This window comes from Vanessa atalanta, chromosome 3 (genome assembly GCF_905147765.1).
Source record: "Vanessa atalanta chromosome 3, ilVanAtal1.2, whole genome shotgun sequence".
Taxonomy (NCBI): Eukaryota; Metazoa; Arthropoda; class Insecta; order Lepidoptera; family Nymphalidae; genus Vanessa; species Vanessa atalanta.
Genome location: NC_061873.1, coordinates 13,222,058 through 13,246,691, shown reverse-complemented (window position 1 = coordinate 13,246,691; position 24,634 = coordinate 13,222,058). Strand labels below are relative to the sequence as shown.

The window sequence follows — 24,634 nt, the reverse complement described above, 5'->3', positions numbered from 1 at the left end:
ATTACGGTTTAAAGGCGTCATAGAAACCGTCCGACACTCCTATAGATTGGGGTAAAATCGATGGTAATTAGTTTGTTGTACTGAGTCTATAAACTTTGAAGTTACTTCAATCGCTTATAAACTACATTCTTAATTTTCTTGTCAAAATATTTTATCAAGAACTTATTATATTTTAAAGCAGACAAATCGCTGTGGATTTTGGAATGTCTAAATTAGTTTTTAATCACAAGTATGTTATTAATGTTATTATATGTGAAGAATTCATGTGTATTGTATTCTTCAATCAGTTTAACAGTAGTCAATAAACATTTTTAACACTATTTTCATTTATTTAAATAATTAACGTGCTACTGCGTTGAAAGTCTCTTTTAGATAAAAAATGTTACAAATAGGAACGATGCAGTAAGTTGGACCTTCTTTACTCATAGTGCCCAAAGGAGATTCACTTAAATTAAAATTGATTCATATATTTGCATCATTCATTTTAAAATAATCAATCTTAATTTTACAGATAAAATTAAATGTGGCTAAATTAATTTATTCATCGAGCATTTCAAAACATCAAACTATTAATTCGGTATCATTTTATAGTCATTAGAGAATGACATTTAGATAGCTAGAGCTGAGATGGCCCAGTGGCTAGAACGCGTGCATCTTAACCGATGATTTCGGGTTCAAACCCAGGCAGGCACCACTGAAATTTCATGTGCTTAATTTGTTTATAATTCATCTCGTGCTCGGCGGTGAAGGAAAACATCGTGAGAAAACCTGCATGTGTTTAATTTCAACGAAATTCTGCCACATGTGTATTCCGCCAACCCGCATTGGAGCAGCGTGGTGGAAAATGCTCCAAACCTTCTCCTCAAAAGGAGAGGAGGCCTTTATCCCAGCAGTGGGACATTTACGGGCTGCTAATGGTAATGAAAAATTTAGGTAGCTTTTGTAATAAAATAAGTAAAATATTATACATTCACTGTTATCGGCTTTAAATAAACATAAATAACTTTGTATAATTCTAATTTCAAATTATTCTCGTTAAATATATCAAAATTATAACAAAATTCGTTAGCAGTTTTCTATAACTAGAAGGTTCTAGGGGATTGAAATAAAAAGAACATGTGCCTTCATTTACAATATTTTTTTATTCAATATAATAATCTTAATAAATCCAAAATATTTACACAATACAAAAACATACTATATGACATTGATCAACGTCCTCTCGCCGGCTGTACGAATAACTTTATGATTACAAGAACAAAGTCCGATATAATTTCTACTCTATTCTATAATGTTCACTATCGACTTCCGCTTCCCGCACGTCTTACCGCGACATGTCGATTTAACTCACCATATAAAATTCAAATCGACACATCGTCGGCAAAATCACGAACGACTACATGTATTACGGAAGCGGTTACTTTGAATTAATTTACGTAAATTATACATTTTGTGGTGTCATGTCTATAATATTAGTAACGTTCGCAAAAAAAAAAAATATTTTATAAATTTCATAGTTTCTAAATCCGATACAAACATAGGTACTCCTGCATAACCATGGATTATAGACACGAACATCAAAAAATGCTTTCGGGACTGACCGTTATACTGACGAGTAATTCATTTTGATGTTTTACACTTTAATATTAAAACTTGTAAGCCTATCTCCTGATTGAACTATACACTCCGGACACGTCTGCGGGGAAAATGCAAATTCAAATTTACCTAATATTGCTAAATACAGCCAAGGTATTGTAAAAAATTACGTTCAATATGTACTGAAAGCGCTTTAAGCGATATTTTAAACACGCATGATATTTTTACATTTCGAATAAATTAATAGCGTTTGAAAATTTCAATAAAGAGTTAAACGTGAGAGTGATTTGTTAATGAAATTAATACATATCTATTTAATTTTTTCGATGAGTTCTGTCGGAGAATTTATTATGACGATTAAAGATTTTTTTTTAAATAATCGCTGATAACATTGTATATATCTAAAATGAGACTTACTTCTCAATACATATTCCATCCGATGATTCTAAAATATAGTAAAAGTAAGAGTTTCATTGCAAAATCACAATCTACAAATAAACGATCAACTCAGGTCGGAGTCAAATTAAGTGGAATAAAGTTTATTTTGAAAGCAAAATTTTAATAACAAAAATAAACTGTAGTAGAAAATTGATTTTTTAAGTAAGTTATGTAAAATTTTCTTTGTGAAAACAAATGTTTGCTGTTGACGAAGACATCCACTGGTTTCAAAATAAAAGCGACAAACAACTACTAAAGTATAATATTTATGTATGTATATAAATATGGCCACGGAGAGATGTGTTATTCATTCGAAGAACTCACACATTACATAGTTTCATGTAACTTTACATAAATAAAAACGGAATAAACTGGAAATTCAACTATGCCGATATTTTGTATCCCAAAGAAGTTTTATGCGCGCTCCACACTCACGCTACGACGACAAAGCGTTCGCGGACGAAGCGCGGGTGAACGTCGACTCACGTAGTGCTTATTTTTATTTTATATACACACGTAATTGTAGTTAGCCAAAACGCACAGCGTTACGGCTATAGCGAATAAAGTTTCAATGTAAATTGTTCGTTGAATCGAACTCTAGCTGTGAACGATTGCGAGTGTGGAGATACAATTTACAGCTAACTTCCCACTAACGCAAAAATCTGGAGGCCGCTTTTGTTCTAGACCATCACTTATACGGATAGTGTATTTTTGTTTCCGCAAGTAAATTTTAATTGATTCATACGTGACGATCTATATTCATAACTCTCGTTCGGGACGCAATTCAATCAATTATACAAATTTATAAATATATTAAAACTGTATGTTTAAAACGTACCGACCGTCAACACGTCTCCCGTGGCCACCGCGTTGCTATATAATTTATAATTTAACATAAGCGAACGCCGGCGCGTCGCGTTTGGAATGCGTTTTCAACAAAACGTATCATTTGTTAACTAATAAACTGACATTTAAAACCATACTTCCCTTAAAAATATAATTTCACATATAATATACATATATTATTTATATAATTAACATAGAGTTATCCATTGTATTATTAGCGTTTATAAAGTAATTATGGTCAACTAGGTGAGCCTTGTTATCCTACCTCCATCTATCGTATGCACTTTGAACTAAATAAAAACGACCTAAGTTCCATCTCAGCGGGACGGCAAAATAAATCGATGAAATAGAATATAACTATTATATATAAAAAAATAATAATAATAGCTTAAAATATAAAACAAATAATATAAGCTTCTGAAGCGTGGAGTAGATTCATAGGTTTTAAAAACATTAACATGATTTTTAGGATGATACACACTCTGCAATTAAACCCAACGCTGAAACTATTAGCACTTTTATCATCAATTTCGACATCAAACTATCGAAACGAGGATAAAAAATTGTTTGAAGCCAAAAATAATACTCCAGTGAGAGTTTTAGGTACGATTTTTTGATTTTTAACGAATACCGATTATAAAGCGATGACTTTAAGTCGATCTAAACGAAAATGATATATAATTAATAAATTACTAATCTTTCAATCAAATCATATAACCTGCTATAGAACAGGTGGTTGTAATTAAAAAGATAATATGTTTTGTCATGTAAAATAATTTATAATAAATTCACTTCGATTTGATTAAATACTCTGTACAGCTTGGGTTCAATCGGAAGCGCCGAGAAGGAAATGAAACGGAAGAGCGACAGTCGAGCGGCCATCCGCTCGGAGATCTCCTCGACGAATTAATTTCATACATTTGTTTTATTAAGCTGTTATTTACATATCGACAAACGAACGCGTCCGCCACTCGGCCGATCGGACGTCTAAGAAACGGCAAACGATAATCTTATAATACAACGATCGCAACCGTCGCGCGTACATCTCGTCGCGAGGGAGCGTCCCACGGGGAACGTTTCAGAAACGAGGGCGAGGCCGAGCTACGGAGGATCGGTGGCGATACAGAGGAGAGTTTACAATAATATATATATATATATAGTCGTACGGCAGGCGGCCGGCGGCCGGCGGCGCGGGCGGCGCTATCACTTGCAGCACGACGAGGCGCGCGGCGCGTCGGCGTCGTTGAGGCGGCGCGCGCCGCCCGCCGCGCCGCCGCCCGCGCTCTCGCTCTTTGGTAACTTGTTCGCTGCAACACGAGCGCGCACTGTACTCCCTCCTCCCTCGCTACGCGCCGGCGCGCGCCGGCCCTTTAGCGTGGCGGGGCGCGCCGTCGTGAGTGAATCGATCGCGTGCGACATATTATATTACTCGATTTTTTATGCAGCCCATTCCAGGCACAGGTTTGAAGTCTAGGCAACGACTTAAATAAAATCGCGATAAATACGCGGGGGCCGCGTTTCCTAGTCAAAAAATTCGGACGGACCTGAACCAAGACCGAGTCATGTCCACTTAAGCACTACGTATTTATTTAGTTGCTATTGGGACCTTCTGTTTTTAGAGTATTGAGATATAGAGACTTCTGCTTTCTAATTTAACGGGGTGAATTTGTGATCACTATTACAAATAATGCTTTTCGATCGAAAGTTAACCGTTCAATAGCGTTTGTAAAGACATGGATTCAAGACAAATTAATATAAATCAGACAGAGGATTCCCAGTAAAATTGAAACGCGACCCACAATTTGAAAAACACATCTATAGTATCGTTTATAGATGAGGAAAAAAGGCGAATGTTGACGAAACTGTCATAGTTATTTTATTATAAATAAAAATTATAAAATTTACGCGATAGTAGAGCTTTTTGCAAGGCCGCCTGGGTAGGTACCACCCACTCATCAGATATTCTACCGCCAAACAGCAGTATTGCTGTGTTCCGGTTTAAAGGGTGAGTGAGCCAGTGTCTACTGGCACAAGGGATATAACATCTTAGTTCCCAAGGTTGATAGCGCATTGACGATGTAAGAAATTGTTATTATTTCTTACAGTGCCCTTGTTTAAGGCGAGTGGTGACCACTTACCATCAGGTAGCCCATTTGGCCGTACCAAAAAACAATAATATATTTAAAATGGTCTCACCGATAGCTAGGAATATATCATTAACGTTCATGGCCGTCTTGGCGCTGGTCTCCATGAACAGCAGTCCGTTCTCGTCGGCGTAGGCCTGCGCCTCTTCGAATTCCACCATGCGCTTGGCGGCCAGGTCGCTCTTGTTGCCCGCCAGCGCGATCACGATGGACGGAGACGCCTGCCGCTGCAGCTCCTTCACCCAGTTCTTGGCGCGACCGAATGTGTCCTGGAAAGCAAATTAGTTCAAATGTTAAAATATTGTATAAAATCATCATTCTTGTTTATTTATACGAAATAAAATTTTAATAATGTTTATAATAGGTTAGTATTGTGTTATATCATAGGAAGTTAAGACAGGCAAATGGATCCCTGGTATGTGATCATCCCATAGACATTAGCTTGGAAAATTAAACGTGATGTCCCTTGTGCCTGTAGTTACACCGACTCACTCATCCTTCAAATCGGAACACAACAATACCAAATATTGCTGCTCGGTAACCTACCCAGGCGGGCTTACACAAAATTTACTAAAGTGTTACGTAAATGTAAGTGTAAATTACGTAACGTTTATTTTTAAAGGCATTTTATACGTCCATACATTTTAACGTCAGGTAACTTTGATAATAAAATATAGACGTACATCACATTGTTTATATTCTTAAGTAGTCATTACTCTATTGATATATTTTCAAGGGCTCTGTCCTGCAAAATAATATACTCTAATCAACTATAGACAGTGTTTGGTCCATAGATAACGTTATCTGAGTTCGTCTGTCCGAATGCAGACATCAATGAACATACATTGTAGGAAATGATTAATTATAAACATTATATTGTTTTAAATGAGTTCTTAGACCTTAGGCAGACAAAGCTATTTGTTTTCAAACATTTTATATAAAAACAAATAACTTTGTCGCTCAAAACGATTAATAATTAAGATAAAGTCGTGGTGTTTATATTTGGGTAAAGAAAATAAAACGAACGTATCGTGAACATTATTCGTAGAATAATTGTTAACTAAAATAACAATTGTGTATTTAAACGAAACGATTGATAAACTTGTACGAGGAATCAGTGAGTGACAAGTCGAAAGAACGCGTAAGCAATCGATCGTCAATACGGAGCATCTATTTTCTCCTCTCTATGTCACGCCCTTGAACCCGGGAAGACTTACGTGTGTAATACGATTGTCCGCATACGCACTGAATGGGGGCGGCGACCAAAATAATAACGTTAATGATACCATATCTGTTTCACCACGTAAACCGACTTGACCGTGCCGCCCGCGGCTCACTTATGTATGTATCAATGTTTGACAAAGCCGAGTTCGCTCGGATCGCTTGGGGCTTGTTACATTTTAGCGAGTTATTATTAAACTTCAAAGGGTCAAACGGTGCAACTGAATTTAAAACCCGATCGAGCCGATTCTTGTACATCCATTTTAAGATTTAAAAAAAAATATTATGCAAAACACCGTAATAAATTAAAGGAATAAAACCAGTCAATAAAATAATAAATAAATATAAATATAAATATTGGACAACATCACATACATTACTCTGATCCCAATGTAAGCAGCTAAAGCACTTGTGTTATGGAAAATCAGTAGTAACGACGGTACCACAAACACCCAGACCGAGGATTGGCGTACCCATGAAAACCGGTGTACACACTACTCGACCACGGATGTCGTCAATTAATTAATAATAGTTTGATTACAAAATGAATATTTAACACTTAAATACACATGATGTGTCATTTTCAAATCATAGAAACATTAGCACCTTGCTTATTAATTATGAAAAATCTATCATCGATTTGAAATACATAACTAGACCTCTATTTGTTAAATCCAAACAGCTCATGTCATCTGCTTAATATACACCATACATATGTATGATTACTTATGAGATGTTCAAAAACATTTAACAACGCAAAAGTAATCGCGACCACTGTACTGATTGGTATTACTAGATATAATACATAAATATTGGAAGTAAACATAGTTGATTTATCCATTGAACGGTATCGACTACATACGTTATAAAAAAATTCGTTCGAAAACATTAAATGATTTTAATTTTGTGATAGAATCGATTCGTACTCGTGCACTTTTGAGTCAAGATACTCACACACGCACGACGTTACGTATCAATCATGTCTTATATCGAGGGATTCAATATATTTTCTTAAAATATTATTTCTAAGTGTTATCTTCGGACGTGTACGATTAAAGATGAGAATATTATTACTTCGCCCTCACCCAAACAACACTATTATCAATTATTGGTCCTAATTCAGTTTAGTTGAAAGTCTATTACAGATTAATACGTTTTAATTCAAAAATAAAACGTTTCAATGTCGGTTATATTACCTTCCAAATATTTATTTAATTATTAATGTGTAGGAAACTACGGCTTTACATTAATAACTGTTAAAAAAGCATTTAGAAAAAAATATTTGCTGTAGTTATATCAAAGTTTAGTCCGTCTATGAGTCCGCGCCTTCGTAAAGAAAGAGATCAAATATCCTACTTTCATTTGTTTATCTACTAATATTACAAAGAGGTAAAATTTATTTGTTTGTTCATGGTCTGTATTTAGTAAGTTATTATTTCACGTCTAGAATCATTATATAATCAAGTCAAACGACTTTACGATAACAACAAAATACAACGTAAAAACAAGCAATTCTTATGATGTTTATAACTAAATCTCCTTACATAGCAAGCTCTTAACAACTGTAGGTATTCCACACGTAACGACTGCATAGTGCATGGTATAACAACGCAGTCTTGACGTAACGTCTACGTCCACACGGAGCGACACGCGATTGAAAATATTTTATATACTTAGCGGTTATTCAATTAAGTAACTAGTATCCCTTGCAAATAAGTCTTAACCTCGCGGCAATTATATAAAAAAAACGATGCAAGATTTAATCGTAAACGAATATATTACTGTAATAGTTTACGGTACAAATAAAAATCTCACCTTTATCCTTTGTTTAATGAGAAGATAAAGCAACGGTCGCTTGGAAATCACACCGCCCGACAAATTTCTCTTTTAATGTTAAGTTACACTTATAAGCTACTTTTAATAGGAGAACCGTGATTGCCCAGTGGTTACAAAAAGTGATTCTTAACCGACGATTCAGAGTTCAAGCCCGGGGAAAGCAAAACGGAATTTATCTGCTTAATTTGTATTTAATATACATCTCGTAGTCGGCGGTGAAGGAAAACATCGTGAGGAAACCTGCTCGTGGCGGATAAGAATCCGTTATGAATATCCACGTGTAACCAATCCACATTGGCGTAAATTGTTAATATGTACGTTTGATTTCAAAATAATTATTGGACTAACATTTAGTTATATTAGTAGTACATATTTTTTTGTTATAAATACTAACTATACTCATATATACTTTGAACATTTTCGCGACGAATATGAACTATTCTTATAAGATATAAAACGAATAAATTATTACGAATGTAGTCAACAAACGGCTTATAAATAATAAGATAAACAAGAAGCGACAATAGAACTATATAAAAACAATTAACATTATCTGATAAGGGCGTCACGTGAGGGGCGGATAGGTGACGGGGACATTTCTTTCACAACACTACTCGATAATTTATAGCTGCCAATAGAACGTTTCGTTGGCAGAGAGGATATTTTTTTTATATTGTCATTGACAGGCAAAGGACTAAAGATCCTTCAATAAATTAAAAAATAACAAGAAAATATGTTAAATGTTTGAAAAAAATTAAAGTACTTTCCTTGGGTACGATCAGCGATGAGAGAATTATTAAAAGGTCGAATTTGTGTTTTGTTATTTTCTTTCGTATATATGAAGGAAACGCTTCTGGTTCCCTAAAGTTTCATGTCACATTTAGCTTTTTTAATTACATAAAAATGTGAAGAGCCGTCATTATAATGCCTAATTCTAAAAAATACTTCCTTCGTAATTGTTCGAGGTAATGTTAGTTTTTTTATTCATAAGTACATTAATGACTTCAAAGTCTGTTTTTTTTTAGAATCAATAGAGGTTTTACAATTTGTAATGTCATTGGAATGTTTTTTTTTTTAATTTAAATTGTAGCGGATTGTGTTTTTATATATACAAGAGTACTATGCCTACTTAGTGGTAGGACTTTCTCCAAACCCGCCTGCCCAGGTAACAGCCACATCACATATTCTAACATCAAGCATTCTTGGAATTGTTGTGTTCCAGTTTAAAGTATGAGTGAGCCAGTGTAATCTACAGCCACAAATATAATGGATGGTAAATATTTCTTTCAGTTCCCAAGTCTATGTACAGTGGTGACCACTTACCAGTCTGCCTACGTAATTACACTAAAAAAACCTTTCGGCGCTTCCCATTCGAGATGCGCATATTAAATGTGAAGAAAAAAAAACGGATATATAGATATAATATATTATCATGCTTTGTACTCACTATTCTTGTTATTCGTGTTATTGTACGTCAATCACGTAAATACTATGACCAATCGCGGAATCATCCGTGGATGATTATACGCTATGCAGTTTTTGAGTTCCATTGATCATTCTCTTTTATTACATTTAATGCCCAGCGAAGCGGGCGCGCAACAGCTAGTTAAAATACATAAAATCACAGATCTTAACTAGCAAATTAATAAAAAAAATGTAAATAAATTTAGTTTCTCGCCATCCCTCCAGCGACATGGACCATCTTTAATACGACTGTCGTCATTTAAGCCGGTCTGGCAAAGTAACGAACGAAATGATTCGATTATCTAACGCTTGCACAACCCGCTGCGTTCGAGGCTTGAAAAAAATATCGAGGTCAAGGGCGATATCATACTAAGATGTTTAGTCACTTTAACGTAACAAAAAATTAAAAGCTAACGATACACATGCATGAGAATATATATATTTAAGCCAGTTAAGTATTTAAAGTTTCATAATCAAAATTACTTCTCGTAAGTACTACCTACGTCTTGTAGTAGTAGTGTCTAGTATACTTAAAGAGAGTAGCTAATTATTTTTTAAACTTATTTGTGATTATATGTAAAGCCTATAAATAAAGTCGAATTATTAAACGGAAACTATCCGAAACAATCGAATAAACCTAAATAACATCGTATCCGTAACTATATATGAAACCAGTAAAGTATAATTTCTATATCCATATCCGAAATGAAATATCCATAGCACCCCAGATTTTATATAATAATAAACGAATATTATTTTACGTATTTATAAATTCATACAAATCAGTACGGATACGTTGATCACACCTTATAGCGACAACCGTTTTATCTTTTAAGGTGTATTGACACTAGCAAGTGTGACCTTTATACGTACGCTTATGAAACAATCTATACTAATATTATAAATGTAAATGTAACTCTGTCTGTCTGTCTATTGTTCTAAAGTTGATGAAATTTGTTATGAAGCAAATTTTAGCCACAAGGAAAGACATATAGACTTCCCTACCACTAGAACGCGAGCGATGCTGCGGGCGACGACTGGTATAACAATAAAAGAATGAATTCATAAAGGGTTCCGTGTGTAACGTCACTAACTGCGGGTAACATGACCGAGCTGTTATCGATCATACACGATACACGAATACAATAACATCAAGATATTACAACTTGTATTGTTTTTCTTATGAGTACAACAGCAATCGTTAGACAATTACCGTTTCATATAATGAGGGATTTATCTGTATTAACATTATAGTAGCGTATGTAACTGTCTGTTACCTCTTCGCACTTAAGCCGCTAAACAGATTAAGATGAAATTTGATATAGAAGATAGTTTAAGTCCCGCTGAAGGAATATTATTTTTAATTCCCCCACCGAGGGGTTAAAATGAAGGGTAACAATTCGTGTGCTATTGGTAATGTTTTATATTAATATACGGGCGGGTAAAGCCGCAAGATTCAGCTAGTCTTCATATATGTAATCGTTGTTGCGATTGCTAGTGATCGGGTATAAGCTATGTATAGTATTCCAATCGAAAGAGATTTACATAAAGCAAACCATGTTACAAATGCCATGCCGTTAAATACTATCTCTACTACATGGAACAAGCCGACGTGGCCGAATGGTTTTCGAACCCAGGCAAGTTCCAGTGAATTCCCATGTACCTCATTCGTGTTTATAATCCATCTCGTGATCGACTGATCGACGCTGAAGGAATACATCCTACATGTGAAGAAACCTACATGTGTCTAATATCAATGAATCGCATTGGAGCAGCGTGGTAGAATTAGCTCCTGCTCAAAAGTAAACATTAGGCCAGATGGGCAGGACATTCAACATTATTATTTTTTATAGACAATTATGAAGTGAATAATTTTAATTACTTTTTAATTCCAGTTTTTAAGTCCATAATGAATACCATAGATATATCACAGTGGCGTGCAATTGGAGAGGCCTACGTCCAGCAGTGGACAAGTATGGGCTGCTGATGATAATGAATACCAAAGCCTAGATTATTCTCGATCTCGACCAATGACAACGCGTCAATTCAACATTTGCCTTAACTCCTCCTGTGGTTGAAACAGACTATACATATTATCATTATTTTATTATTTTTTTCAATTTTGTCGCTATCGTCGTTTTGTTGACGTGACGATGACCCAAAACTATGATAAGACAGGTATTAACGATTAAGCCTCTAATGTTTAAGATTATTATTTTATTTAATAAGGCATCTCAACTCTCATAATATAATTCAACATTACAAATAATTAAAAAACGAACGAGAATTATACAAACAACATACTGATCATTAATTGCGGTACAACATGTCGGTCCACTGCGTCCGATTAACAAACGATAAAGATTTATCTTAATTAAGCTAGTCACATTTTGCTGAATCACGAAAACGAAAAATCACGAAAACGTTGCTTATTTGTAAAGCTAATTTTGACGGATTGAATGAGTATGTACTTTTAAATGTTGCAATGCAAATATTCACGTTTTCAAGTGTTTTAAAATACGCGATACAGGTAGAACAGATACCGAATAATCATTTTATAGTTTAATTGTCAAGATTTAAGTAGTATTTAAAGACACATCTGAGCAAAAGGCCGTCTGTTAGGACTACAGATCGTAATACACAACGCTTTTGAACTACAAACGTGTCCGATAAACGTGTCTGACTTTCCTAACGAGCATACTGTAATGTAGATGTCTTTCAACTTTGGCTCTCACTAAAACATAACACAAATACAATATTTATACCATTGAACTGGAGACGAGGTTTGATGACAGACCTTACTTCACGTATCATTTTGGTGTCTTCGGTGCTCTGATATCCAGCCCATTTGAGACGTTTGAATGAGTACATTTGAGGAATATCCTTAATAAAAATGCCTTGCCTCTTACGGCGCTCAGGTTTGAACGAAATGGATCTATTCATCTACTCTGCCAGAATATAATCAATAGTTATATAATATTACCTACCGGACCCGGCCACGCACGGGTGGAATCAGTCATCGTCGTAATTCAGCCAATTTACACTAAATGGGGGGGGGGAATGATAAATGAATTATACAGCTAAACCTTCCTCAAGAATCGCTCCGTGCATTAGTAAAGAGAGAAAACCGTATAAAAATACGTTTAGTAGTTCTTGAGTTGATCGCATACACACTCTATTCTATTCTATGCAGTGACTTTGCTCACCTAGGTCGTAATAATATAAAAATAATAGTAAATATATATAAGTAAAAAAATATGAAGTTACAATCAAACGTTATAATAACTATTTGTTAGTAATAAGTAAATTGTTCAAACTAATTAATAATAACATTGTATCCGCTGTGGAAATATAAACGCTATCTTGATTATGAGTCACGAAACATTTATAATTTATGTACGTTATTATTATAGTATAGTATCGATGAGTAGCAGTTCGAATCTGTAGTAATCATCTTGAGAACACCTAGCTGATAGAATTCACAGATCGTTACCCGACACACGCGAGTTCTAATCCAGGCAAGCCAACGTGTTATTATAGTTTTAAAACCGTGTTTATTATTAATCTCGTGCACGGGCTGTGTAGAAAAACATCGTGAGGAAACCTGCAGGTATTGAATCAAGTTTACCGGAGCAATGTCTTTCAAATGGAGCAAAGTGGTATCATTGTCTTTAAGCGTCGAAAGAGCCTTTGCGCAGTAGCATGACGATATACTGATCTGATGATATATTTACTCATGCAGCTGCCCGTGAGCTCTTACCTACTAGGTATATACTCCAATTCCAACGGATTAGAAAATCAATGAAAGAGATAGTGAATCTGTGCTTGCGCACTTATATGTGCCATAAGATTATGTGCAGTCAAACGTCTCCCTTGAGAATAGCTACTGTTGAATATCATCATCTTCATAAATCTAACCCAGAGAATCATCATCAATGAAAGTAGTAATATTTATACCACTCGATAAATGACGAACGTAGAATGAATTACTTAAATAAAAAAAAAAGGAAACCGCACGGGCTTAAATCCTGCCCGTGTATTGTTCACGTATTTTAGCCTTGTAGGTACCTCGCACGTCTGTCAAGGTAGCTGCTGGCTCTGATTAGTATAATATCGTTATTAAATTGTAACAAACGCGGTACGAGTAAGCTCAATCGCAATGAGTCATGAAACGTTTTAAATTTATGAAATTATGTACACGGACTGTTCCGCGTCCGTTACCCTCGGCTTATTTTCTTTTCATAATCTTTGTATTTATTATAAATATACGTGTAACAACATTGAACGCGACCGTGATGTGACCGAGCCGTATACGTCACACGAATTATTTTTCTATTGTACCGTCAGCATAATAAGGCTTTAAACTAAGATACAATGTTTTTTATCGAGAATATATTTACATTTTTATAGATCAGTCGTTGTGTAATATAAACATAGGAAAAAAAATGGTAACGTTAAGATGAATTTTCATAGAAGTCGCTGTTCGACACACTTTTATTTGTTTCATTAGTTAGCTTCTGCATGACATTTATCGTCATAGTTGTTTATCGAGCTCCCTTTACGTCCAATGTCACGTACGATGATAAGTTCATGAGCATTAACGAGTATCACCAAAACGTATCTATTAAATGAATCACAATTCTTAGCACTACCGACCACAACACATGCAGGTTTCCTCACGATGTTATCCTTCACAACCGAGCATGAAATGAATTATAATCACAAATTAAGCACTTGATAAGATAAGGATGCTTGCCCAGCTTGGAACTCATAATCTTCATTTAACAAATATGTACGTATAAATTAATTATACATTTTTAATGAAAATATTTAATATTCAAACGATTTCATATAATATTGTGCAGACGGTACATTTACTAAGTTATAAATTTAATCGGTTAAGTGCTTTTCTCTGTGGTCACAATTAATATTACAATTTATTACTATAATTTATTTAATTGCTAACAGAATATTTCAGAAGAGCTTTTACTTCATATCATTACTGAGAACTCATAGTTCATTTTATACTAGTTACTTTAACGTGACGAAATACGAACAAATGGGCCATCAGACGATTACGGTTAGTGGTCACCTCTACTAAACAATGTAAACCACTCCTTATACTGTCAATGTTCGAGGTATTAGTTACTGCAATAGTATCTAAGATGTTTAATCCTAAATATTCGTCAAAACAGAACGCAACAAACTATTTTTAACATTATTAATCTCCGTCGCTATTACTAAATATGATATTTTCACTTCACTTGTATGGAGTGGTACTATGACCTATTAGGTATATCAGCTTTCATTTCAAGTATATAGCATATATTTAAACTATATATTTTGTGTTATTGAATACACTTTTCATTTTAATTATTAATCAATGTTTTTAACGATTTTTTATATTTCCATCATAACATTCTAATTTGAAATTTATAAAACACGTTAAATGTCATGAATGTTAGAAATATCCTACCGAATATTATCGATATAAAACCGATTCACTCTATCACTATAGAGATAACATCCTAATTTTATTATTTATTGTTAAATATATAATAATTTTGTGACTTCCATTGTTCGATTATTATCGATCGGTGGACGTTGTACAAAGACTATATAATATTTGTTTTATTTATTACCTGATTAGTGATGTCATATACTACGATCGCCGCCTGCGCGCCCCTGTAGTACATGGGCGCTAAGCTGTGATACCTGGAAACATACAAACGTTATTACCTCTGTGAAACCGGTGAACCAATAACATATAGAGATATGTCATTAGTTTATTATCGTTAGTCAGAGGACTAAGACATGAAATCAATAATGAATATTTTGAAAAGATTCATGTCCAATAAAATAATGAAATATCATATCTGAACACGACATCGACTTAATAGTGAACATTTTGAATTGATTCGTTCAAAGTTTATTGGTAAGGCGTATTTTAGTAATTCACCGTCGGACTAGAAGACTTCTAATGCAGTTTTATATGGGAATCTTTGACCTTGTTTAAATTGAGTTTCGTTCAATAGAATATGTTAATATCGAAAAATTATATATAGATCGTTAAATAGATTTACCATAAAATATTTATAGTGATTACTAAAATGTTTTACATTTAAAAGGATTGCAAACAAACTGCGCCGTCGACATTTTTAAGTACTTTAAATACGAGAAGTTGAGCCTCTCGTACAAAAGCTTAAATGTCAAACGGTGGCAATTATTGAATGGAATTACTTATTATTTTACACATTTATGAATCGTACGTCTTATCTTCCGGTAGTGCAGTTTGTACATTGTGGAACGCACACGTCAATATCATTAACACTTATACGAATGCAATATTTAGTCATTGAAGTCTGACAGGGCTGGAAAATGATGGTATATCCTCGCGACCGATTTTACTCGGTTGCGAGACCGTAATACTTAGTATGATTTGTATTCCAGTTTGAAAAGTGAGTGAGCCAGTGTAACAAAAAGTGCAATAAAATCTTCATTTATTAACGTTGATAGGACATAAATTATATGAGAAATTAGTAATGTTTCTTACACTACCGAAGTGTATACATACAGCGGTGACCACTTATCATGAGATGGTCTATCTTCCAGTCAGGCTACCGTTGAAATAACAAAAATTAAGTACGAATAAAAAACGATTGAAGGTAAGGAAGCTTATGAATGAGAGAGAGTCGACTCAGAGGTAGATCTTTTAAAGCGTCTACGCGAGTAGAGATAAAAAAATCGATCGGGTTAATCTACCCTTATACAAAAACCATTTGATATCAATATATAAATTTATTGTGTATGTATTTACATTTATGTATTTTGATCACGAAGTAAAATATCTTGTGTTTACTGAAATAGAGTCTGACGTATTTGATAGAATTGTACTTGCGATTACGAAAATAAAACATAGTGTTAAGAAATTGACGTTCAACTTCATTTTATCAATCAAATTCCATCTCGATAATATTGAAAACGTAGACCGTATGCTTGTCACAGCACCGCAACTAGACTGTTGGAATTTTTTTGATGCAATTAAACAAAGCGATATTACATCACAAGCGAAAGATATCGTCGATAGGTATTAACTTTTAATTAAAAAGTCGTTACGTAATCCGTGATGGCTCAGTGATTAGAAGATGTAAATCAAATCAAAGTATTACACTTTACTTAAGTAAGTATATATAATTGCTTCAAATGTAAAGCTACCACCGGTTCAGAATGTAGATACTTACGAGGAGAACCAGCAAGAAACTCAGTAGTTACTCTTCTCCAACATTCAAAATCAAAGTATTCTTTATTCAAGTAGGCTCATAAAAGTACTTTTGCATCGTATCGTGAATGTTACAGTGTTGAATTAAATTTAAAACTACCACCGTTTCGGAAAGTGAATCTACCGAGAAGAACCATCAAGAAACTCAATAGTTTCTCTCTTTTTCACCATTTTAACTGAATCTTATTCCGAGTTGAGCCCGGGCACTCACCACTGAATTTTCATGTGTTTAATTTGTGTTTATAATTCATCTCGGAAAGGAAGTAAAACTTCGTAAGGAAAAAAAATATACAGGATGCATGTGTCGGTTGAGAATCTTCCAACGCGTTGAAGTAGCTTCCTCAACAAAGGGGGGATGGCCTTAGACCATCAGTGGAACATTTAGAGGCTGAGTTTACTTTATTATGTATTATTATTACTCGAGTTTAATTTACATCAACCGGACGCGTAACAGATATTTAACAATATCATACAATAAAAGTTAGCTATTTGCTTTGATGTTATCACAATTAACGCTATAAATGCAATTTAATTTTCAAACAAATAAGGTTTTAATGATTGTTAATTAATAGCTCAAATTCAATTTGCCATAATCACTTGTCACATTTTACCAATAGCTATAAGACATCCATTTAGTATCGATAGACATAATTAAACGAATTTAATTTTAATAAAGTGGGTTATAACAAATCATTAACAATGTTTAATCGCAACAGCGCGAACGAATTAGTAACTATATCGTGTGTAGTGATGTAAGTCATCGCCGGCACAACCAGGGCTGTGCGAATATTTATATCATTTAGACTCCAAGGCGAGGACACGTATTAAGAACCCAATTATATAATTAGCACTAATGAGTTCTTAGAATTGTTTAATAACTAATTACAATATATACTGATTTAATAATCAGAGTAAATGTGGTAATCTAAAGAGCACTCCGGCATAGACACTATTGTAAAGGCTTCTGACGTACTTTGAAATATGATATATCATCAAAGAAAATGAGTTTCAGTCATAGACAATTTTTGTATTTTTTTATATTCCTAACCTTCACGTATCCCTACCTACCAACCCAACCCTACCAACGTGTACCCAAAATTTCATGATAATTTTTTGAGTATTGTTTGGCTTTAATGTGAACGAAGTAGACGTTTACGGTGACGTGAAAAGAAGGAAGGAAAGAAGCGGTTTTTGAGGGTTGCAAATATTTCATCAACTTGTCACTTCCTTGAGAGTAATACATAATTATTTTTTCAAGTTGGGAATCAAAAGACAAGCAGCCTATAAAACTCATTGTGGAGATTTCCATAAAAAAGCAACAATTACTATAACAAGAGTTCTAGTGTGATTACTTATGTGCATAAACTTAGGCACCACTTTCGGGAGCTATGGGAACTCGTACAGATTAAACCTATGAACAACGCTTATAAAACCACAATTTTATACTTAAATTAGGTTTCATTTTAATAAAAAATAATATATATTACAAACTAGTTGACAACCCTAATCGTGAGGTATCTGTAGTGTTAGTGAACGTATGATAACTGTACATCACGGCCAACACACGCCGTGATACTGTACAACTGTCGCGTTGTTTTGATATTGGTATCGCCCCCGTAGAGAACTAACCAATCGTAATTTCTGGCGAAAATTCAGATGGCGTTTTTTTATTTTATCAATATATAATAGAGAATAATTGTAAAGACCGTTTGTTTATAATAAATCTAGGCAAATTAAACACTGAATAAAAATTACACACATGTTTTTTAAAAACTCAAAAATATATATGTGTATCTAACCAGCTGTTCGTCCCGACTTCGCTTGCCTATATTACAGATATCGTCATACGTGACTTTTGCAAAAATTTAACCGTTTACGCAGTGCAAGCAATGAAAGCTCTGAGAATCAAGGAACAATTTCTCCCATTTTGGCAACAATCCTCGACAAACGGGCTATCTAATTGAACCAGTAGTTCCTGAGATCAGCCTTTTCTACCAAATAAACCAACTCTTCAGCTTTATAGTATCAAATATATATTAATTAGTGTTTATAATTCACTCTTACTGCAATTGCTAACCACCGCAGTCGCAGGTTAGATTCTTGGTCATAGTATGACAAATGTTGATCAGAGGTTAACTTACTATCAAGCATTTTTGAGCTTGTTTTAATTTCGAAAGTGAAGTCAAAACCAAATCAAAAGGCAAATCTATCGATTCTGCCTCCTAAACTAGATTTAACTGTATTTCAGGAGGCAATGCCCACCCGCAACGAACAGTACGTACCGACAACCAGCAATAACGCTTAAGATTTTATAATATTTTCATGATGACCTGACATGAGACGATAAATTAAATATGACATCATGTAAAGTAGTAAAAAAATATTTTATCTCTGAACTTAGTAGCTTCAAATTCAATTCAATGCTGTATCATGAACATTCAAGTGGATATAAGTGCCTACTTAAATAAAGTATAATATAGTGATTGACATTTTCATTTGATTCTATCTTATCGTATGTATATCTATTACAAACTGCTACTCAGTGTACTCCAAGTAAATTAAAATAAAATATACGTCAAATTTAATCTGAAACCCGTCCGGCGTGACGCTGCGACAAACACAAACTTCAACTATTTAAACTGGTTAAGCATTCAACTGCCTACAAACAACTAACCAGTGAAAAGAACCTCTATACATAAATTAAATTAAACTAGAACGATACATGCAGCACAGCATCGACGAGATTTACGGTAACATTCTCACATCCCGATAGCTCTGTATATACTATAAAGTTTTATTGTATACCATATAAATAAATGGTAAGGGTAAGTGGTCACCACCACTCATAGACACTGGTAATATTAGTAATATTAATCATCCCTCATATCACCAATTCGCTACCAAACTCCAGAACTAAGATGTTGTGTCTCTCGAACCTGTAGTTACAATGTCTCACTCCAAACCGGAACACAATTATACCATCGATAATAATAGCTGTTTGGCGGTAGAATATATGTTGATTGGGTGGTACTTACAGTCCTATCACCAAGTCAAGTCACATCAAGTAATAAATGAAATAGTCATCTCTTAGTAAATTCGAACAAGTACAAACTCAAAAACAAAGCCGGCCGATGATAAAAAAAAAACTATTACAGTTCTATATTTGAGTATATTTTTTATCTTCTTTCTTCGTTCAGAATGGGCGAATGCCGCCCACTCAGCACTTAAAATGTGCTTACTAAACATTAGTAGATAGTGCTTCTGTATTCCAGCTCGAAAGACGAGAGGGCCAGTGTAATTACATACACAAGTCAAAACATCTTAAGCACCTTTGTTGGTCGTTTACAGTTAACACATGCATTGCATTAGACAATAAGGGCAGAAAAAAACTGCTTGTCTCTCAGTACAAGCAGTTGATCGTCTATTAATCTAAAACAACTTTAAAAACTTTTGTTACCTCTCCTGTCCCGCCGTATCCCATATCTCGAACTTGACAGTGGTGTCGTCGAGGCACAGTGTTTGCGTAAGGAATGCGGCACCTATGGTGCTCTCCTGGTACTCGTGGAACTGACCCTTCACGAATCGTAGCACTAGCGATGATTTACCGACAGCGGACTCGCCCAGCAACACCAGTTTGAACTGGCACACCTTAGTTTGTGGCGCGCCGTTCGGCCTTTGAGCCGCCCCGCTTCTGTTTGTTGCCATCGCCTGAAATAAAAATTAAATTAGTTTCTACGTAATTTATATAGTTAATGATATTTATACAGCAACATAAGTCGTACGAGTAACTATTGATAGGTTGAATAACAAAAATGCAATGGAATTTGAACCCATATATTCTCTTACAAATATAGCCCAGGCAACGCGATTCTCTTGTTTTGATACTTTCAATTAATAGTAGATATCGGCTACGTTCGCCTATTTGAAATATATATTAATATAATAAATTTGAACAATATAAACGAAAAATATCTTCGTAAATATCAATAAATTGGCGATCATTTTAACTTTATTATTTATAAATTTTTTTTTTCTTGTAAAATGTCAAAAGTAAAAACTATAGTATACAAGTTTAGGTAATTATTATTATGAATACAGCAGTATACATTTATATAGAAATATTAATACAATACATATAACTATCGTTAAAACCACATAATATATATATATTAATAACAAAAATTAATCAGAAATAGAAGAGTACAATACTAAAACATTCAATTACAATAGACATAAAGTTATATACACGTTATTTAAAACTATCGAAATGTATTCATACCTACAACAATAACAAACACATAATCACGTCACTGAAACGCAACGATCTAAATAAACAAGTTACATATCATTAAAAAAAACCTTAATTTATCTGAATCATACATTATTACAAAAACATATAATTCCCTGACAAGGCTTGTTATCTACATATGTATATCCGTAATATAAACCTGGAGTTTATATGGTTTGTTGCGATAATCTCAGAGAACTACTAGTCTGGTTCGAAAAAATATTTTTTTGCGGTTTATAACCGAATTCTAATAATAGATTTATGAATATTAAAATGTATATTATATCCGAGAACATGCTACGTCTGTAGGAAGCGGATCAATAGCAATAAACTTGGAATAATCACGAAACTATGAAACAATCATGAATATTATTGTATAATCTGAAAATGAATGTGACTACACAAGGGTAGGTTCTAGATCTAGACGTTTATCAATTGTATTATTAATTAGTAAGTATTCCTTGACAGTAATGTATAATTATGTGTGTTAACAATACAAAGCCAAAAACTCATTACGTCAGACTTATTTGTCTATCTGTACTCTCTAGGTGATTATTATATACATTTAATTAAATGGTTCATATTATATAATTATACATACATTTAAACTAATAAAATTTATAGTATAATAATAATATTTTATAAAGAGGGGGGGAATTAAATTGTGACATGAAATTCACTTTATAAACAGGTGTAATTCTACCAACCAGTGAAACTGATATGTCCAATTTAGTCTCATATTTTATTATGTATAATTTAGAATACTAACAATTATTTTTAAAAATAATAATACCCTATATATTTACCCTATAATGAACTCTTAATGTTTGTGTTGTTCTACTTAAGCTTAGTTACTACTACTATACTTGTCTTCAAATTTTAATTGAGTTTTTTATCTCAAGCGTACCAATCAATCTCATTTGTGTCTTCTCCATAAAATAAAAGGAATAGCCTGTAACTTTCCCACTGCTGAGCTTAGCCTCCTCTCCTATGAGGTGAAGGTTTGCCACTTATTTCACCACATTCGTGCAATGCAGTATTGTGGATATACATGTAGCAGAATTTTATTGATAATAGACACATGCTAGGTATCCTCATGATGTTTTTTATCACCGCTGAGAATGCACACACACTAATATATAATTAGATTTTCTTGGTTAGCCCATAGAAGATTATATTAGTTAACAACTATTCAATTATGTGAGTAAATGCCATAATTAATACTTGTGGGAAATAATCATTAAAACCATTCAATCATACTTTATAAATATATGACTTTTACGAGTACTTAGAATTGTCATTGTATAAGTATAAATTAATATTAAATTTTAAACAGTATAAAGTACTTTGTAGAATAATATATTTTATAGAGAAATATGACTGCTCATGACAAAGCTTGACTGTACTACTGCACAATAACAATTGTAACATCATGTAGATCATTGGACAAATATCATAAATGTGAAAATAGCTCAATTTGTTGCTTCAACTCCTGCAGTAGTGAACCAGTATAAGATGAACATTTTAATAAAGTTATATTATATACAAGCACAATAAATAAAGTTGGATGGTATAATTGTTTAATTATATTTAAAATCACCTCAAGTTATGACAGGAAAAGTGAAAAAAAGACAACTTAAAGTATGTTGTTTAGTCTATATATTTATATAGATAAACGAAATATCAAAACAAACAGTAATGAAAGAAATAAACTAAAAAAATTATATAAAAATTGTATGTAGAAAATACTACCACATAAATACAATCTATATTTAAGTATGGTTATTATTTGTGTAAATAATTCATTCATATCCATTCAATAAACTGATAGAACTTGAACTTGCTATTGTATCAGAATATATTAAATGCATATTATAATCCATAAATATTTTATTTTAGTGAAAGACAATTAAAAATATAATCATATACTTGTTTTTGAAGTTTCATTTGTAATATTGTCTTCTTGAAAAATCAAGATTAAAGTAAACGAACCTACTAAGAAAAAGAAACAACTAAACGCAGATTGTATTTATTTTTATTGTTATTATCTTCAATGTAAGCTCGATTCCTTCCTGAGGGATTGGTTTTACATTCCAAAAAAAATGTAGAATTCTGGAAAGAGAGTTTAGGCCCAGTAGTATGTCACATCAGGCTGATTATACTAATAATTATTATTATAATGTGCACTTTATATCATACCTATGATTACTTTCTCTGTGTTTATTGGTAATTATTTGATTATTAATTCCAATTAGATTTTCCAATTTCTTTTTTGTAGATAATTGAATATATAGAATTTGTGAATCTTTTATCATAGTGTCATATAATATGATTACAACTGCACATTTAAAGGTTTAATGGAAAAAAAGTCATAAATCAATGTTGTTTCTATGGCTTCTGTATGAGAAATTTCAAGAAGCCTTTGTTTTATTCAAGTTGTCATTATTTTCAATATTATAATGTGCAATTTCTAATTTTCTAAATAAGGAGAGAATAAATTTTAGATATTAAATTTATCTTCTACAAGTTTGTAGCTAAATTATAACACTAATGTTATAAATTTATGTATGATGTCAATTATAATAAAAACTCACCAGACTCGTTATGAGACACAAGAACACAATTATCCACCATTGACAAATACACTAATGACTTTTTTAATTTATATTACTATTTAAATTTAATTTATTACGATATAAAAAAAGTATATTTAGATTATTTACCTGCTTAAAGTAATAAAAGTACCGTAACAAAACAAGAAAAATTGGAACAAAAACAAGATTTTGTTATCTTCGCGTGCGTATCATCGTGAAATCACAAAGAAACTGAACAATGAAACTTTATCGGTGATTACTTGGCGCTCGCGGAACCGACATTCACGATTTGTCCACAATTTTATCGGACGCCATCGAAAATGCGTCTGCTGCTGATGACTAACCGTGTCACTCCGTATCAATTAATTTCCTTCGTGGGCCTATCACTTTGACTCGCCTTGGAGAGAACGAGCGAATCAGCTGTAACTCATAAAATTCTCGCGTACAAGTTATCAAACTTAGGAACACGCAGCGAAATCAAGCTGATTTATAAAGCATAATCCTGCATTAACGAGTTGGTAGACTACATTATTTGATAAAATGACGCATTTACTAGATTATAAGGACATGAAAGACGTACCCTCCCTGTTATTATATTGCCGTTGCGCACTTTTTATTGGGCGACAAATCCTCGCGAGGTCGCCGTAATTCCGATAATTTCATTAATTACACACTTATATGGATAAAATCATTAATTGAATTGTTAAACTGGAAAATCTAGCACAGAAATGCAAAATGACCACGAACAAACATGGAAGCGAGAGAGCGAGCAAGACAATTTGTAAAAAATAACTTTTTATCTATGGCAATAAAAAAATATACAGCCTATGTTTAATCAATATATAAAATGAACTATTTATAATATCTTAATATATATAAAAATATAATTTTATATTGGAAAAGTAAAAATAATAACAAAATATTATTA

The 24,634-nt window shown here is 33.3% G+C and overlaps 1 protein-coding gene across 3 annotated transcripts; it reads right to left on the bottom strand.

Annotated features, from left to right (window-relative positions):
- Positions 1 to 1,119: 1,119 nt before the first annotated feature.
- Positions 1,120 to 24,478, bottom strand: LOC125077383 (ras-related protein Rab-5B). 3 transcript variants are annotated; one of them, XM_047689309.1, is made up of 5 exons: positions 24,287 to 24,478; positions 20,282 to 20,532; positions 15,188 to 15,260; positions 5,077 to 5,293; positions 1,120 to 4,187 (listed from the first exon to the last, which is right to left on the bottom strand). In XM_047689309.1, the coding sequence occupies exons 2-5, from the start codon at positions 20,527 to 20,529 to the stop codon at positions 4,084 to 4,086; spliced, it is 642 nt and encodes a 213-aa protein (XP_047545265.1). In that variant the 5' UTR covers positions 20,530 to 20,532; positions 24,287 to 24,478; the 3' UTR covers positions 1,120 to 4,083. The 3 variants fall into 3 exon arrangements, with proteins under 3 accessions (XP_047545265.1, XP_047545266.1, XP_047545267.1); XM_047689310.1 differs by lacking the exon at positions 24,287 to 24,478 and adding an exon at positions 23,836 to 24,053; XM_047689311.1 differs by lacking the exon at positions 24,287 to 24,478 and adding an exon at positions 23,707 to 23,791.
- Positions 24,479 to 24,634: the final 156 nt, after the last annotated feature.

Excerpts from the sequence above, each read along its gene's own strand:
- LOC125077383 (XM_047689309.1), bottom strand. The coding sequence starts at position 20,529 with ATGGCAACAAACAGAAGCGGGGCGGCTCAAAGGCCGAACGGCGCGCCA. Across the intron at positions 5,294-15,187 it reads TATATGACATCACTAATCAG|GACACATTCGGTCGCGCCAA; the intron begins GTAATAAATAAA and ends TTTGCTTTCCAG. Across the intron at positions 4,188-5,076 it reads TGATATATTCCTAGCTATCG|CGAACAAGTTACCAAAGAGC; the intron begins GTGAGACCATTT and ends CTCGTGTTGCAG.